At 36.5% G+C, this 18,636-nt stretch overlaps 2 protein-coding genes across 3 annotated transcripts in view; one reads left to right on the top strand and one right to left on the bottom strand.

Annotated features, from left to right (window-relative positions):
* CALB1 (calbindin 1) overlaps positions 1-18,636 on the top strand; it is a 53,265-nt gene that overhangs the window by 29,104 nt on the left and 5,525 nt on the right. The window lies entirely within an intron of this gene.
* DECR1 (2,4-dienoyl-CoA reductase 1) lies at positions 209-18,284 on the bottom strand. Of its 2 annotated transcripts, none has more exons than XM_081950330.1 (10): positions 18,118-18,284; positions 8,452-8,651; positions 7,500-7,557; positions 7,288-7,374; positions 4,700-4,847; positions 2,851-2,950; positions 2,228-2,300; positions 1,664-1,810; positions 1,188-1,250; positions 209-350 (listed from the first exon to the last, which is right to left on the bottom strand). In XM_081950330.1, exons 1-10 carry the CDS (start codon positions 18,190-18,192, stop codon positions 291-293), a joined length of 1,011 nt encoding a protein of 336 aa, XP_081806456.1. In that variant the 5' UTR covers positions 18,193-18,284; the 3' UTR covers positions 209-290. The 2 variants fall into 2 exon arrangements, with proteins under 2 accessions (XP_081806456.1, XP_081806455.1); XM_081950329.1 differs by having other exon boundaries at positions 4,700-4,843; positions 7,284-7,374; positions 18,118-18,282.

Here is an 18,636-nt window from a genome sequence, read left to right as displayed (position 1 = left end):
ATCTGGTCCAACTTTACTTACAACCTCAGCAATTTATAATAGAAATTGTGGACATAATTGTGGTTGTCGAGGACTTTTCGTAAAGAAAAAGAAACTATTAATGTATTAACATTTAATAATTTGTATATGTCTATTAAAATATTGCCCACAAAGAATGCAACATTGGAGTTTGTGAACGTAAAATGGATACACATGGACATACAGATAATTATCAGCAGCGGTGCATTTTATTGCTAGAATACAGAAAATTTTAGAAAGAAGCTATATAAAAAGTCACATAAAAATGCAAATTATGAGCCTTTTGTTTTTCGTATCATTTGTTCCATGATATTCCACTGGTCATTGGTGACCTAACATAGAAAAGAAATACTTTAGTTGAGATGCTGATTTTTTTAACTATCATCATGTAGTATGTCGATATAATGGGTACGACCAAACCAGGGATAATGCTCTTCAATTGCACTCAGAGCAGAACAGATCCTCAAAGTTTTCCAAGTGAAATCAATGGGACTTAAAGCTTAGTACTCAAATCAAAAGTATATAGTAATACATTAAAATGTTAAGAGGAAAAATAATTCTTAAAAGTGGTGGATAGAGGTGGCAATAGCCTCATGAGGCCTGGACATTTTTAACCAAGCATCAAAACTGACATTGGGAGAAAAATAGGGTGGATAAAAATGGATTTTTTAAAAAATGGATTTTTAAAATTTAAAATAGATTTTTAAATTTAAAATGGATTTTTAAAATTTAAATCATTTTTTAAAAATCAAATTTATTTTAACAAAATGCTTTTGGAGTAAAAATCTATCTAAAGGTAGTTTTCTATTTAAGATACATTAATAATTTAATTTATTCAGCATGGAGCTTAGTTATGTAGCATGAGGCTGTATATTCTGTAATATTGGGACTGTCAGTGAGTCAACAGAGGAGCTACTCCGGGGCAGTCACGCTTTAAAAATTATGATTTAAATCGAGTTGATTTAAATCAAGCCTTTTTACTAGTAATTTAAATTGTGATTTAAATCTACTTGATTTTAATCAAATCCACCCTGGAGGTAGAGGAGGAAAAAGACAAATATGATGGGAAGTATAACAGAATGGAAGGCAGGATTAACTGATTACAACACCCAATAGGAGTTTTCCATTTTGCATCCTTTTGTTACAAAGTTTTCCTTGTAAATTATTACCTTACGTAATTCATTGAATTCTCCAGCCATGGACACGTATTCACCACCATCCATTCTAATGACCTGTAAGATTGATGCAGAGGTTGTTCCATTAAGAAATTCAAATTATCAATTGAATTAGTTTACTTCAGTGGAACTTTTGTACAAGAAAAATACCTTTAAAGCAGGGGTGTCCAAACTTGGGAACTTTAAGACTTGTGGACTTCAACTCCCAGAAATCCCCAGCCAGCTTTAAAGGTATACAATTTCTGTGATTTACTGAACTGTACTAAATTTGCCCATAAAGCATTCTTTCCACTAGGCCGTAAGTAGTTTCTAAAAAGTTAAAGAGTGATTCATAAAGCATTCACATCAAGCCCACAGAGTTCCGTAAAAATACTGGAATTAAAACGCCTTCGAGGAATCAGGTGGCGCTTGGGTGTAATTACACTTTTCTAACAGCAGCAGTGAGCTTCATGCACCCAGGATCAACTTACTGCTCCGTTAACCCAATTCGCATAATCGCTACAGAGGTAGGTGGCAAGATTGGCGATCTCTTCCACAGTTCCCAGGCGACCACAAGGAATTCTCTGGATCATTTCTTTCTCAAAGATCCCTGTGGGGTCCAGGCGGCTGAAGGCTCCCTGGGGGGGGGGGGAGGCAGGGAAAAAATGATCGTTGTAAAAAAAGGATTTGTGGCTTGCAAAGAAAGGCAAAAAAGAACAGCAAAAGAAAAAAAAACTGATCACAAGGAAGCACTGCTCCACAGTATTCCCATTTCTAAAAGGTCAGTCAGAATTACAGGAACTTACAACACAGCTGTAACTCCGGATAGTTGTAAATTGGGTCATTTATCTGACTGATCCAATTTTACGACTTTTTTGGTGGTATTTTTTGTGGTCTTTGTGGTTAAGCAAATTCACAATCATTAAGCAAATCATTGGCTTGCTATGGACGCAGTTTTGCCACAAAGTGGAATTAAATCCATACCCAATCCTGTGTGGGGGAGTGCTTCTGGTCACTGCAAAGAACTGTTAATTTCTTAATGGGTAATATTGTACCTTTGTCCTTATCGGACCTGGTTGAATCACATTGAATCTCATGCCGTATCTACCCCACTCAGCTGCAAGAGACCTAGAAATTAGCAGAGATTAATTAAATATTCTGCATCCAGAGATTAATATAACTGCTAAATGTAAGGCTGCTAATGAGCACAGACTGTAGTTCTACAGTGAAAAGTATAGACCCGCGATGGCGAACCTATGGCATGCGTGCCCAAAGTGGCACACGAAGCCATGTCACCCGGCACACGTGGTCTTGCCCGTTTGCCTTCTAGGTTTCTGGTGCGCATGGCTGCATGACAATCAGCTGAACTTCGTGCGTGCAGCAGTGCCAAAAAACATCCTGTGCATGCACGCCTGCCAGCTGATTGTTGGACGCATGCGCGCTAAAACCTGGAAGTTTGGCTTCTCTGGAGCGCAGCCCCGATGAGTGTGTGTGCGCACATGCAATGTTTACACGTAACCTTTTTGGCACTTGGTCCCAAAAAGGTTCCCCATCACTGGTATAGACAGATCCAGAACAAAGGTTTACAGGAGAAGCAGAGGAAAACAGCTAAATTTACCTCTCAAGGAGAGAATGAAAGGTATCAAGAAAAAGTAATGCATTTTTAAGTAGTACTCACTTGCACAGGGCATCTACACCTGCTTTGGCAGAAGCACTTGGTACTACAAACCCAGACCCACTTTCTGCGTAGACTGTTGTGATGGCCAGAAATGCTGCCCCTGAAAAATTCAGGAAAATAAATGTGCGCTGTTAAGTTATAACTTTGACCTGACAGTTGACCGAGCTTTTCTTATATTTCTTGTAGAAACCAGGCTATATCAGTCAAGACTAGCATTTACATCTAAACCTTTATGGACATGTAACAGGGGTGAAATGCAACCGGTTCAGACCGGTTCGCCCGAACTGGTAGTAAAAAATGCTACTGGTTCGCCTGAACCGTTAGCATTTTTTACATTCTGATGATCAGCTGTGCCACACGATTAGAAATCACGTGGCAGAGCTGATTGCTGCACAGCTGATCGTTGAAGCTACCGGTTTGCACAAACCGGTAGCATTTTATATCTTCTGATGATCAGCTGTGCAACAATCAGCTGTGCAAACTAGTAGCTGACTTCAGAGCACTTCACCCCTGAGATGTATCTGTATCTATTCATACAGATGCACACAATGCAGTAATTTCAGTTTTCTGTTTGTAGATTTTAAAAGCATCCATTTCAAAAAGAATAAGAAAGAATGCAATTTTAAACAAGAAATTCATACCCATATTTACAGCACTATTTTGGCAACAAAATCACAAATAGTACAATAATTGTAAAAAATATTATTTGTACTAATAATTGTAAAAAATATTATTTGTACTATTTGTGATTTGCAAATAAGTCACCATCCATTAGACAAATGGATTATTATATTTTATTTATTTACTTTGCAAAGGCTGCAGTTTTGTTGACCAAATGTTAATAAAGTAGAAACAGATCATATATTTGACCAAATGTACTTAAAGCAATAAGTATATATACTTCATGTTGAACATATTACTGGAAATATAATGTTAAAGAGAAAATAGCAATAATACTTAGACAATATAGCAATAGCAATAGTACTTAGACTTATATACAGCTTCATAGTGCTTTTACAGCCTTCTCTAAGCGGTTTTACAGAGTCAGCATATTGCCCCCAACAATCTGGGTCCTCATTTTACCAACCGCGGAAGGATGGAAGGCTGTGTCAACCTTGAGCCGGTGAGATTTGAACTGCCGAACTGCAGGTAGACGGCAGGCAGTAGAAGTAGCCTGCAGTACTGCATTATAATAACTGTGCCACTGTGGCTCAGTATTTATGTATTTAACTATATGACATATAATTAAATTGCAGATAATATTTAGCATAATTAATAATGATCTTATTTTTTAAAAAAAATGTGCTTTACAAATTGTAGCAGTTGCAAAATAATCTTTAGGCAGCCATATAAAAGTGATGCAGATATTTCCTATGTTTTGTTTGGCATATGTAGTGTCAAGCGAGACAAAGCCAAGATGTTTTGTAGGAGTCAGATAATGATAAAAGTGGTAGTTATTTTCAATAATCATATTGCAAGGGTTATGTGAAAAGTGGCTAACATTCCATAAAATGCATACATAGTTTGCATAATTTATATCTGCAAGCAAAATTTACTGTATGTGTAATGTATAGCAATGGCAAGAGCTGAAGTGTTAGACAGGCTAACAGAAGCTCTTCCTTTGGTTCCCGATGACTATAAAGTAGCTGTTTTCTTTTCCTCCAGAAGGTGGACAGGTAGAAAAAAATTGCCTAATCTTCCCAAAAGGGTTTGCTATTAAGCATGAGGCCTATTTTCAGAATAATGAACTATACTAAAAACCGAAATTTCCAAACATCTGCAAGGAAATAAACAGAGATGTCACTTTCATTCACTGACAAAAAAGTTATATTTATCAATTTGAGTTTACCTTTCTGGGCTTTAATCAATTCTTTTCCAATTTGCAAAGTTACAAAAGCAGTACCATTCAAAACAATGTCAGTGATAGCCTTCCATGCATTTGGAGAAAGACGTTCAGAAGGAGAAACAAAATTTCCAGCGGCATTATTTATTACTACCTAAAACAAAGAAAAATACATTAGATCTGTATTAAATTTGGTACACTGTTTACTGGAGATAACAAATAAGCACCTACCAATTTCTACATAAACAGAAGACTAGCAGTCAAAACTTGTCATGTCAAATAATACTTCTGGCTTTAAAAGCTTTGTATGTGACTACTTCAATATAGTCATGTGAAAAAATATGTCACAGGGGTATACAGGATATCCTGTTTCCCTGAAAATAAGACCTTTACGGATAATAAGCCCAATTGAGCTTTTGAGCGCATACGCTAAAATAAACTCTCCCCTGAAAATAAGCTCTTCCTGAAAATATTACAACACAGCAGCAGCCATGAGGTGACCATGCTCACTGCCTCCTGCACCTCAAAAATAATAAGACCTCCCCGAAAAAAGGCCAAGCACTTATTTTTTTGGGGGGGGGGTCAAAAGAAAATAAGACCCTGTCTTATTTTCAGGGAAACACGGTATTACCCCGACAGAAATAACTTCAAATAGGTATTTCCAGAGGTAGGCTTCATATGATTTAACAACCGGTTCGCCTAGTGAACCGGAAATGTGAGAGCGCTTACGTGTGGCATCACTCATATGGAGATTTCATGCTTCTCCGGCAGCCGCAGTGAATAGAGTGGGAAATCAGCTGGGCTGCGAGGGCATGGTGAGCGAGCCAGAGAGTGAAATATATAGGATGGGATAGCATCAGGGAGGGCCCAGCTGGTGGTCCGAACTACTGGTTTGCCCAAACTGATCCAAACTGGTAGCAGCCCACCACTGGTTATTTCTTAGAACTGTCTACTAGACTCTGACATTAGCAGGAATTGTTTCCCACTTCTCAATGGGGATGTTTTTCAGTTGTGAGATTTTGAGTGTTTACTTGCAATTATTTGACATCTTCTAAAATCCTAATTTCTCCTTTCAATTTGGTGTGGTACCACTCTCATCAACAACCAAGAAAAAAATCAAACTAAATGTCTGAAGTTTAAATAATAGTGTCCTCCCAGATCCTGTCTAATGATGTTCTAATCCTGTGGCCCTGACCTGATGGACCTAATTTTGGGGAATTGAGATAGTGATGAATATAGGAAGTTACTTATGTTTTTCCACATAAAAATTTACATTGAGGTTTACTTAAAATTACACAATGGACTATAAAATGCAAATGTGCTTGGTATTTGTTATATCTATCACTACTGTTGTATATTGAAATAGGTTAATAAAAAAAATGGTGTGCACTTTTCTCATGACTCTGTCTAAATTTGCTAACTGGCATGTAAAACTATGCTAATAATAAAATAATCCATGCAAGTCAACCACTATTGCTTATTCCAGTCTTTCTCAACCTTGATATGATGGGATATGCAGCTGGAGAAGGAGTGAAAGGGAATGCTGGCAATAACACCATGGATTCCCAGTTTGTTTGTTTGTTTATGCATACTTACATGAATAAAATGTTATATTTTTTAAAAGCCTTGACATATATGGCTGTATATCAGAGGGTAATAAAGCTGATATGTTATGATATAATGCAATCTATTAAGAATGGATCACAAAGCTGTCCAAAATTCTTTCTAATATGTAAGCTCTAACCTGTCAAAATGAGATCAAGAAATATTAGATAATTTAGCAGAAATGAAATCAATCAAAATTAGTTTTTGTCATTAGACCATGGTTTTCAACTACATACCCTGACATGTCACTCCAAGATCATAAATTTCATTCCAGAAATTAAACCTTGATATAAACAAACCACACTAGGACTTTGCCCAATATGGAAAATGCTATACATTAGAAGGTATGCTCACAGTACAAGTAATCTACAAATCTTCTTGATTAGTTTTCTGACAAATTATTTTTCATGAGTGTCACTGCGTTAATTGTTTGCTAGCCGAACTGATGAGTTACTGCGCAGGTCATAGGCTCTTATCAGCAATGATTTACTGCGCATGCTTCTTAACACGTTTTATATACATCACAAATTCCAGAGACTTCTTTACTTTTGATCTTCTGTTCGTCTGCCAAGAAGGTGTACGATAATTGCTTTTGCCAAAATGTAACAATTAGATTTGTTTATTTTCTTATGTTCATATTAAAAGTTTGTTTTCATTAGAACTTGTTATTGGATCTTACTTTCGTTTTTTCTGAAGATATGCTGTTTGGAAAGCCGTCGATTCTAGACCTCGTTAGCTCAGGGTGAAATTTCCCCTGACAATGAGATTCTGATTTGCTGACATTATGTTATATTATGGCTATTCCACTAGATGGGGCTTTATGGTATTATCAATTAGTATACAAATATGATACTTAATATTATTGAAATTACAATAAAGGGCAATCTATCTTGCCTTTTGTTTGATTATTTTACTTATATGACATTATTTTTTGTTACATCATACACTATTTTTCCAGGAATAAATAATCAAACTTTTTAATTACTTACATCAGGATGCCCAGCCACTTCAATTAATCGACTGACTGCATTGGTAACAGACTCTGGATCTTTCACATCACACTGAATTGCATGAACCTGGTAATAAAATAAAATAATAACATAACCATCAGCAGCAAAAAAAGGTTTAAAGAAATTTAAAATATAGCTTTGCATACTAGGTTCAGATATAGTGGACAGATATTAATAATAATTTTAAATACCTTATTTCCAGTTTTAGAAGATATTTCTTCTGCTGTTTCATTCAATACATCAAGTTTCCTGCAAATAGTTTTGTGAGTTCTTATTGTTTACATAACAATAAACATTCCATATTTATGACCCTATAATCCCTTAATTTGGGATATATTTGGAGTACCGGATAGAGCTATGAGTTTACTGGCTAGATGTCTTATCTGATGCCATGCAGTGTGTTATAGTGTATATAGTGTTATATACTTTAGAAAATAGAGTTACAGATTCTTCATATTGTTCCTTATATAATGGTTAAAAGGTAAGGTGAAAGTTCCCCTCACACATATGTGCTAGTCGTTTCTGACTCTAGGGGGTGGTGCTCATCTCTCTTTCAAGGCCAAAGAGCTAGCACTGTCCAAAGACATCTCCGTGGTCATATGACTAGCATGACTAAATGCCGAAGGCGCATGGAACACTGTAACCTTCCCACCAAAGTGGTCCCTATTTTTCTACTTGCATTTTTACATGCTTTCGAACTACTAGGTTGGCAGAAGCTGGGACAATTAATGGGAGCTCACTCTGTTATGTGGCACTAAGGATTCGACCCGCCGAACTGCTGACCTTTCTGACTGACAAGCTCAGCGTCTTAGCCACTGAGCCACCGCATCCCACAATATAATGGTTACTCTGTGCTAATTCATACCAGATTCATGCACCAAAGGGACTCAGAGTCTTAGGGTCTATGGGAGACTACCTTAGGTTCTCTGAGAATTTATGGATTTCCCCAGAAAATGAAAAGGCAAACATGCTCTTAGGAATTTCTCTGCTCTTATAGTAAAAATCTATCTCTGTTGTGCCTCGTCCAGTATACAACATTAAACAAAACAAACAGGAGTTTATCCAGCAAGGAACAATTTATCATTCAAGTAGGATGAATGGGAAGTAAAGAGAACATGGAGATGTAATAAGTTTTGTTTTTACCGGCTTGCTATAACACATTCTGCTCCCAGATTAGACAGCGCATTAGTTATTCCTTTTCCAATGCCAGTACCACCGCCTGTGATAAAGGCCACTTTCCCATGAAAAGCATCTGGTGGCAGCATCACTTTCTGAAGTGGTGAAAAGAAGGTGCCTTGACCACTCTTCGTTTGATATAGTACATTTGTTCCACAGGTAAAATGCTGAAAAAAGAAAAAAAGAAGAATCATTTTAACCTAGAAGTATTTTTCAACTGTAGATATCGTACCAAGGCAACTGCTACTGTCAATAATAAGTGATAATGTCTATAAATGTTTTCAAGCATTCTGCTTTACATGTCTTGATGTACATGTCTTGATGTAGCCATGATACTTATAAAAACATTTAATGTAAAGCAGGGGTGAAATTCGACAGGACAAATCGGTAGGGACGATTTGAATCGGTTCGCTGAACCCGGTAAAAATCACCTCTGGTTGGTCCCGCTCAGGCCTGCCCGCTCGCCCCTTCTGGCTGCTCGTTACCTGCTCATTACTTTAAGGCATGATTTGCTTAATTTAGTAAATAAATCAGTATTGGTTTACGAAAGAGTATAGTGCTTTATAAGATAAAACTGGATCCACACAATAACTAAACTAATATTGCTCAGCAATTTAAAATTTCAGCTCATAATTGATCCAATGCTCCTGAAATCAATAAAATGTCCCAAAACAATCTCCTTTCATTGTTTGCTGCTTAGATGATATCATTCTGACAATGTGAACTGCCCTGAAATCTTATACTCCAGGGAAAGTTCATATGGTCTGCAGAAGGACAAGGATGTTCTGCAGAAGATTCCACTCCTAAATTGGTGATCCTTAATCCGAATGTTTGTTTAAATATTCCACATATTTCTGGAAAATGCTTTGTACCACTACCATTATAACAAAACCACAATGTAGGCTCTGATATTAAAACCCTGTTCCTATTTTAATGAGATATTGCTTCTAGAATTGAATGGTCTTATAGTTCTTTTATAGATGGCATATAGGAACTATATGGCAATAGCAATAGCATTTAGACTTATATACCACTTCACAGTGCTTTACAGCCCTCTCCAAGCAATTTACAGAGTCAGCATATTGCCCCCAACAATCTGGGTCCTCATTTTACCGACCTTGGAAGGATGGAAGGCTGAGTCAACCTTGAGCCTTGTGAGATTCGAACTGTCAAATTGCAGTCAGACAGCAGTCAGCAGAAGTAGCCTGCAGTACTGCATTTTAACCACTTCACCACCATGGCTCATATGCTTCAGAACTATAATTCTCTAAGAATTATATATAATGGGGATAAAATGAAGAAAGGCATTTGTCCTGCCATGAAATTTTGGGAGGAAGCTGAGAATAGCTCTTTTACCAGAACTTGTTTTTATTTCATGTTCTTCAGTTACCATATAGCATTAATACAGTTAATAATCGCTATTTCTACCAAATAATAAATGCTGGCCTTCAATCATCAATTCATTTATTTTTTCCCTTAATTTTGAAATAAATATTAAATATTTTTTTCATTCTCTTAGTTCCAGATTTAATCACACCAAAATTGGTCATCACCAGTTCAACTTCAATTAATTTCAATGTATGTTATGTTTCATTGAATCAAATCGTTGCTATTAAAATGGCTAAAGGCCAAATTATTATTTAACACATACACGCAGTTCCAAATCTAATTTTTAAGAGGTTTTAAAGATCTTTAAACAATATTATGAATCTAGATATTTATGCAGGGCAGCTATTTAGCTCTGAAGTGGAAATGATGCTTCATCGTTCTTTAAAGAAGCTGTGCCTTTTTTTTTGAGCTCACAGTGTTGCTTTGCAATTCAGGTTCCTTTGTGAGGAGAAAATGGCAGGATCTTCAGACAGTTAGAACAGTTTCCTATCTCCAAAGAAGCCTCTTGGTCGTTTATAACTAAAGGAGTAGGAGGCCCAGAGCATAGGACCCTAAAATTTACTATGTATATCTACCTAAGTAGGGAAGGGATATACACAGTCATTTTGTACCTTCTGTTCAAAGATATCAACAAAGATGTCAGCATGAATAAGGTTAAAATAATAGTACAGATTTCTGGAACATTAATGGTTATTAATTGCTGGGTAGCACCATTAACTGTAGAATCAGATAATTTAGTCAAGCTACCGCTATGTTTGCCAAAAGTCCATGAAACAGATTTAATCATCTGCCATTTGCATGAATTCTTTTAATTCTGTTCATTTAACATATAGATGTTAAATGAACAGAATTAAAAGAATTATATCCTTTATTTTGTTGAAAGAGTAAACCAAGATTATTGGACAAATAAAGTGAACTATATTATGAAAGTAACTGGAGAGACCAGCACTCAAGTTGTACTGTGATGCCTCACTTGACAATTCTGTTTTATACATCCACACATAAACTCATATTTTTCTGCAGCTGTTATAGACTTTCGGGTTCCAAAACACAACATAATCATTATCAGAGATATAAATGCTTACACATCATGGACATCAGCTTCAGGTTATATTGCCACACCATCAGAACTGCACACTACCCTTAATTTTGACCGAGAATGGATGGGAAAGACACAACTCAAAAACATTTTACTGACTACTGAAAAATAGTCCCTATTTAAAAAGTAGGCTGTGGTATATAAACCCACTACAATAAATTTTATTCCCTATAGTTCAATTTGCACAATTACATATCTACCTTGATCATCAGCAAACAATAAATGTGGTAGTAATTGGGGTTTATATAAAAATTATCCTATTGATTTTCTTCTTACAATTGGTAGAGATATATTACAAACCCTAAAGTTTTGTTTACAAGGTACTTTTTATCAGTCTCGTGAATATGAGTTTCTTGCAAATATATCATGTCTTGATTTAATTTTTTCAGATACTAAAATAGCTTTTTCCTTTTTTTGTGGGGTGTTTGTCTCATTAACATTTCATGTTAAAATCTTACAATCCATGCATTATGAAGAAGTTTCAGGAACTCCAGCTATGGCTCCCATCTCCACAGCTTGACCTTGGTCAGCTTCAAACTTGTTATCTTTTTCTTTAAGAACCAATTGTCATGCTAATAGATTCTTATCTTTTGAGAAATTGTGCAGTTCTGATCTGTATCTTTCCAAAAAATCCTATTTGGGTACTGAATTTAGTCTAACATTAATTCTTAAAGGTAAAAATAACCAAATGAAAAGGGAAGGTTACCTTGTTTTAAAAGAACTATCAGGAAGAAGTATTCTTTGCATTACCTTGTAATTGGAACTTCTTCTTAGATAGTTTTAATTCTGTTATTAGTAACTTGAACTTATTCAAATTATTAACTCTTTCTTTGGAGGTATTGTATAACATAAAAATATTATTTAAGAAAACCCTTTACAAAGTGTGGCGTTAAAAGCAAAGCCATCCTTTGGAACAAAGGCTGGATGAAAAAGATTGATAACCTGTCTCCTCTGACTGAGCTTATCAAAAAGTAATCGTCCACTGGAGTTTCCCTCCCTGGTTAATCACAACCATCCAAGGAGCTTCCGGGATGATTTCAAGTTGCTTAATTTACTTTCCCTTCCTTTCAAATCCAGGACTGTGCTGCTACAGAAGCTTCTAGCAGCAAAAACAACCATTGTCAGGGTAAAAGAAAGCCCAGCTGATCAGTACTGAAAAGTATTTTGGGATTAGAATGGGATAATAATCCTACATTTGGATAGATCTAATGATTAAAGAATTAAAGAAACACAAAGGAAGCTGCTTCAGACTTTTTTTTTGACCTCACTAATATTTTATATTTGACTGATGCATTGAGATGTAAAAATAGACTGGTATAAGATTACACTTTCTTTTCAGAGAGACATAAATCTTTTTCTAGAATTAATATGAAATGGAGTACAAAACATTTGCTCTACAAAACTACTATAGTTAATATTCTTCCAAAATCTTTTTCTGATCATGCCTCAGCTTAAATTTGGACCCCCGTCTTTTAAATGGAGATTAAATGAGTCTAGTTTTGTAAAGACCACAGTTTGTTAAAGATTGTAAACAAGTACTCCAAGATTATTTTAATAATAATATGGACAAGGGAACTAACTTGACAACAGTTTGGGATGATTGTAAAGCCGGGATAACAAGGGTATTTCATACAGTATAATACATTAAGAAGAAAATGGATGGAAAAATCCAAAATGTGTTAGGTGAAATTAAACTGAAGGGGAAAAAAACTTCAAAAATCAAAAGATCTTAACATTTTTAACCAATTAAAACTATTGCAGTAAAAATTTCTTTGTTGACTGCTTCAGATATTGAAATATACAAAAACAAACCGTTGTTTTTTTTTCAAATAAACCAGGGAGATGGCTGGTGCATAAATTAAGAAACCATACAGAAAAGAAGATGATAATTAAGCTTCAGGAAGGGAATAAAACTTACATTGACAGCAAAAATATTCAAAGACTCTTTCAGAACTATTATAATAATTTATGTAAGAAACATGAAGTAAAGTAAGAAACATGAAGTATTGATGATTACATTTTGACTCAAAATCTTACTAAACTATTGGAAAATTACAAGCAAATTTTAAGCAGTCCAATAACAACCTTTGAAATAACAGAAGCAATTAACAGAGCTAACTTAGGTAAAGTGCTGAGATTGGATGGTTTATCAAGTGGATTCTATAAAACGTTTGAAGACTAATTACCATATTTTTCAGAGTATAAGATACGCCTTTCTCCCCATGAAAGTGGGTGAAAATTTAGGTGCATCTTATAGGCAGAATATGGTTGCTTTTGACCTCCCTAACCCTCCGCACATCATGTTTTTGCCTTCCCAGGTTCCCAGAAGCACTCTGCAGTTCTCCGCACATCCCGTTTGGCTGCCAAGCCCTGCGCGTGTCGTGTTTTCACCCTCCCCGCCCCCAAAAGCACTCTGCAGGGCAAAAATGGGGCCATTTTCACCAAAAATGGGGCTCCGCAGCCCTCCGAGGAGCGCATTTTTCCCTCCCCAGCCACCAGAAGCACTCTGGAGGCCAAAAAAGGCCCATTTGTGGTGAAAATGGGACATGCGGAGCACTACAGTGTGCCTCTGGGGGCCTGGGAGGGCAAAAATGCATAGCACAGAGGGCTTGGAAGCCCAAAAATGGGGCATGCGGAACACTGCAGAATGCTTCTGGGGGCCTTGGAGGTCAAAAATGCAACGCACGGAGGGCTTGGGAGCCCAAAAAAAGTGTCCATTTTTGGCAAAAACGAGACATGCAGATGCCCAAAATTATTTTTTTCTTATTTTCCTCCTGTAAATTTAGGTATGTTTATAGTCCTAAAAATACGGTACTTCTTCCAATGAAGGATTTAATGAACTCTATTCTAAGGAAATTTTATGTATGATTCATGGAAAAATGCCTACATTTCTTTTATACCTAAGGATAGACTTCTGTGAACAAGTACAGACCAATTCCTCTTCTTAACTATGACTATAAACTGTTTACATCCATTACCTCAAAAAGTTTTTAGATTACATAGATGAAGCCCAAGTGTAGTTTTTTTACCCAGAAGCCAATTAAAAGACAATGTGAGAGTAATCTTCCTTTAACTGAACATTTACAACATCATAGTGACTAACAGGTTGCCTGTTTTAATCTTCTAATCTAATCTTATTAGATGCAGAAAAACCTTTTGATAATTTGAATTGGAACTTTATGTTTAAAGTAGTCAAAAAGATGGATTTTGGATTGGGCTTTTTACAGGGATTGAAGTCCACTTATAAACTCAATTAAGCATGGATTATGGTGAATGGAGATTTGACAAAACCATGTGAAATCCGGAAAGAACAAGGCAGGGGTATCTTTTATCCCCCTTATTATTTATCCTGGTACTGGAACTGCTAAATAGGGACATTAGATAAGATGACAGAGTAAAAGGATTACAAAGTAAATCACATAAGTATAAACTTTGTGCTTTTGCTGATGACTTGGTTTTGATTTTACAAGACCTGTTAGAGAACATTGAATATGTTTATGAAGAAGATTAAAATATTTGGAGAAATGGCAGGTTTAAAAATAAATAAATAAGGTGACAGTATTGACTAAGAATATGAATGTGGAAGAGCAGAGGAAATGTAATTTAAAATTGGATTAAAGTTATGAAACAGGTAAAGTATTTGGGGGGGGGACTCTCATTAATGAAAATTCTAATTCAAATTACATATCCAGATCTACTGATATTTAAAGAAGATAAAAACAAGAGAGCAATTACTAAGTGAAGGATTTATTGTTGATTGGTGTAATTATTATATAATCTTTGAAAGATTAAATTAGATAAAAACTTGTATTTGCAGGAATTAAATCTGAACTGGATAGCCGCTTATGTTTTGGAGATCACCACCTAATTGTTAAAATGTATAAAATGCTATTTAAGAGAAATCTGGAAGTTGAATTTGTTAAAGATTGTATGGTAAAATGGGAGAAAAACTTTGGCTACAATATAATGCTAGACCGATGCGAGAATATATGAATGAATGGTTTAAAATTTACTTTGAATTACAGTTTAAAGAAAATGTTTATAAGATGATGTACCTTTGGTGTTTGCGCCCATATAGACTGAGCTCAAATGTATAGAGATATTTTCAACAAGTTTTGGAAATGAAACCAAAATCTAGATACATTCTATTATATGTGATAGTCTTGGAAGTATGCTAAATCATACTAGATAAACATAATATTGATAATGCAAAAAAATATTTAAAATACAAATATTAATGAAACCGGAAGCTTTTTTCTTCGATATTATGAGTGAATGAATTGAAAAACAGTTTGGAACATTATTTCTTTACAAGAAGACACTGACTGTTGAAGAGTGGGATTGACTGAATTAGCAGAAATGGCAAAATTAACTGTTCTGATTAGAGACAACAGATTAGACAAATTTATAAGAGACTGGAAGCTGTTTATGGATTTTCTACAGGTTAAATACAATGACAGATGGTTAACAGAGGGATTTGAAGATTAGTTTTAACTTTGGGGTAACCTGTTGACTATTGATGTTGGGTCAATTTGATTATTAGATAAATAGATTTTCATATCAGGGATATTTGTTCATGTAATATAGTATTTTTTGTTAAATACAATGGAAACATTTATAACTATTTGTAGTTTTGTATGAAGGGAAGACAATATATTAATATTTTTATATATCTTTCACCATTCAGCTGGGGTGGATTTTTTCTTATGTTTAATGTAGATGTATTTTATATTTGGGCTATTTTTCTTTTTTTGCACACAAGGTGTCTTCTTTTTGTTGCCAGTACCGGGTGTTTGTTAGTTTGTTTCTTTTTTTCCTTTTCTTTGTTTTTATTTTATATTTGGTGATAAAAAAATACCTTTTTTTAAAAAAAAAATAGCTTCTGATTAAAAATAAGTATAATAGCAAATTCTATTCTGTTTAAGTGTTAATTTGGAAGTGAATAAGGAAAAAATTCAAAAATTTTCAGTATTAAAAGAAAAGGCTGGCATAGGCATCACATGTATAAGAAATTGGATATTTGAGCAAACTGCAATTTGAACATTGTACATGTTTGCCCAACTGTGCTGCTCTTCCTGAAATCATGAAATTGAAAAAAAATGGTTAAAGGTAGGTTAAAACTATCATTGATGTTAAGAGAGGATGATGGTGCGTGAATTAGTATATTCTTACAAATAAATTATAGTTCATCTAAAAATTAGGCAAATCATCCATGTGTTAAATAACCACACTATACACAGGAGCTTCAGGTTATTAGCAAGCTGCTTCTTTTGGTTGGGAAATAGCATGACTCATAATTTGAGCTGCATTTAGGACAAAGTTCACAGTAAAACATCTCCACAGAATATTTCCCCCTCTTTCTATTAAGTCATTCATAAACGTAACACATGTATTGCTATTTGATTTATTAGAACTCCTGTAATCAAAAGGAATTTGATAGTAGTACCATACCTGTATTTATTGATTACTGTACAACTTAAGTGCAACATAAGCATGAATAGTAGAATGACAAAACAGATTATAAAGTTGCACATTAAAAAAAACCTGTATGAGAAATGGAGTCAATTGGGGAAGGGGGATTCTAGACTGCTATGGAGATAACCAGTGGCGTAGCGTGGGTTGTCAGCACCCGGGGCAAGGTAAGTAATTTGCGCCCCCTAAAGCGAGGGCGGCCCGACTGCAGCTGCCCCTGGGTCGGCATCAGTCAAGTGAGGCTCTCCATGCTGGCCTCCTGCCTTCCTCCCGAGGAGGAGCTCGAAGGGCAGCGGGAAAAGGCTCGACTGAAGGGAAGCAGGTGGGCAGACAGAGCGCAGCGCAGCGCCGCTCTCCTTCGGCTCCGCCTGGAGCGCCCCGGGAAGCCGGCGCCTTCCCGAAGCCCCCGGTGCGCCTCCCACCCCCGCGGCACCTGTTTCCCTTCAGTCGAGCCTTTTCCCGCTGCCCTTCGAGCTCCTCCTCGGGAGGAAAGAGACGGCCACAGTCCGGCAAAGGGCGGCGCAGGGCGAGTCAGGGCGCCCCCCCAGATGTTGCGCCCGGTGCGGCCGGCCCCCCCTGCACCCCCCACGCTACGCCACTGGAGATAACAAGAACACTTTGCTCTCTAGGTTAAAAGTTATCAGCAAGTTTTAAAAAATGGTAAAAGTTACAAAAGTTTTAACTGTGATAGAAAAGAGAGATGAATCCCAGCAGGAGCTAACTTGAGCAACAGCAGTTAATAGTTTTCAACTGGTACCCAGCTAAAGTTTAAACCTTTCAATAATCCACCAAACGCTAAGAATTTGTTATTAGTAAGAAACATTACTAAAAGCTTAAGCATTGGCCTTACACGAGAATGATTCAGTGCTTCACTCAAACTTAATTCTGTGCACAACTCGACCACAGCATTTTAGGCAATCTATAGTAAAGAAAAGTCTGCCTTCCAACATGAGGCAAGACTCCTATTTATACTCCTATTCATATATATAATATATACACACACATACACACATACAACATAGGATGTAATATACTAAATTAAGATAAAGCCATAATAAAATCACTATAGTATGGAACCATAGAATTGCAATGGGATAGATATTATAATGGGGTACATATGGACCACATAACCCATATATAGTTGGGGTATGGAGTATAGACTACACCTATAAACGTTGGGTAACTTTCTGTCTTAACAGAGTGGCTAAAAGTCTATATACAGGTCGACCGAACTGGATATTGCATCCCCAGAGTCAAAAACTGGAGGAAGCTATTAGACAACAATTCTTTTAAGAACTCACTGACAAAAAAGGACTATTATATACACAGAAGACTTATAGAAGTTGCGTACTGAACGCTTCCTTGAAAGCCAGGAGTGAGTTAGTAGTAAATCGTTAAACCCAAAAGATAACTACTTAATGGTAATAGTTTCGGGGGGGGGGGTTACTCATTACTAGTGAATAGCAGGAGTTTTTTTTGGAGGGGGGGGGCAAACCTAACTTCTTCATTATGAAGAAGAAACGGCGTTATCCTTCGCTGCTCTTCTCCGCCCTGCACTTCCAGGGGTCTCTTTTTGGGGGGCAAAATGAACGCTCACTAGATAGGGCAATTGTAAAATCGCCGCCTCCCTGAAGAGAGAGCTGAAGGAGAAGAAGAGGTTTTGAGCTTCTCACCCGCACAGCCGCCGAATAAAGCCGCGGAGCAAATAAAGTCTGCGAGCCGCACCGAGCGAACACCCCCATCGCCATCTTTCCCTCTCCAGTGGAAACGCTTCGGAAACGCCTCCCACCACTCCGCCGTCTAACAAACCGCGGGGATGAGACAAAGGGGCGGGGCTTGGCAGGAAGCCCCACCCTCCCCCGCCCATCCTTTGCGGAGAACAGCAAGCCACGCCCTCCCCGAAAGGCGAACTTGCTCCTTTAGAACTTAATACTTCGCTTAACTTTTAGTTAAGTGCAGTTTTTATCGTCACGTCGAGCGCAATTTTGCAAACTTCATGCGCCGATTCGCCTTATCACTGAGATAAAGGCCGGTTTACAATTGTTAAAGTATTTAAAAAACAAAAAAACGAATACAAAAAGCCCACACCGGAATAAATTAACCACAAAATAAATGAACATAAAAATAATAAACATAAAATACAGAATAAGAGTTGGAAGGGACTTTGGAGGTCTTCTACTCCAACCCACTGC

The sequence above is a fragment of the Natrix helvetica genome (assembly GCF_964273705.1).
Source record: "Natrix helvetica genome assembly, chromosome: 4".
Taxonomy (NCBI): domain Eukaryota; kingdom Metazoa; phylum Chordata; class Lepidosauria; order Squamata; family Natricidae; genus Natrix; species Natrix helvetica.
This window is presented reverse-complemented; position numbering and strand designations above follow the sequence as displayed.

Excerpts from the sequence above, each read along its gene's own strand:
- DECR1 (XM_081950330.1), bottom strand. The coding sequence starts at position 18,192 with ATGGCGATGGGGGTGTTCGCTCGGTGCGGCTCGCAGACTTTATTTGCT. Across the intron at positions 1,811-2,227 it reads CAGGTCCGATAAGGACAAAG|GGAGCCTTCAGCCGCCTGGA; the intron begins GTACAATATTAC and ends CCCCCCCCCCAG. Across the intron at positions 1,251-1,663 it reads CGAATTGGGTTAACGGAGCA|GTCATTAGAATGGATGGTGG; the intron begins GTAAGTTGATCC and ends TCAATCTTACAG.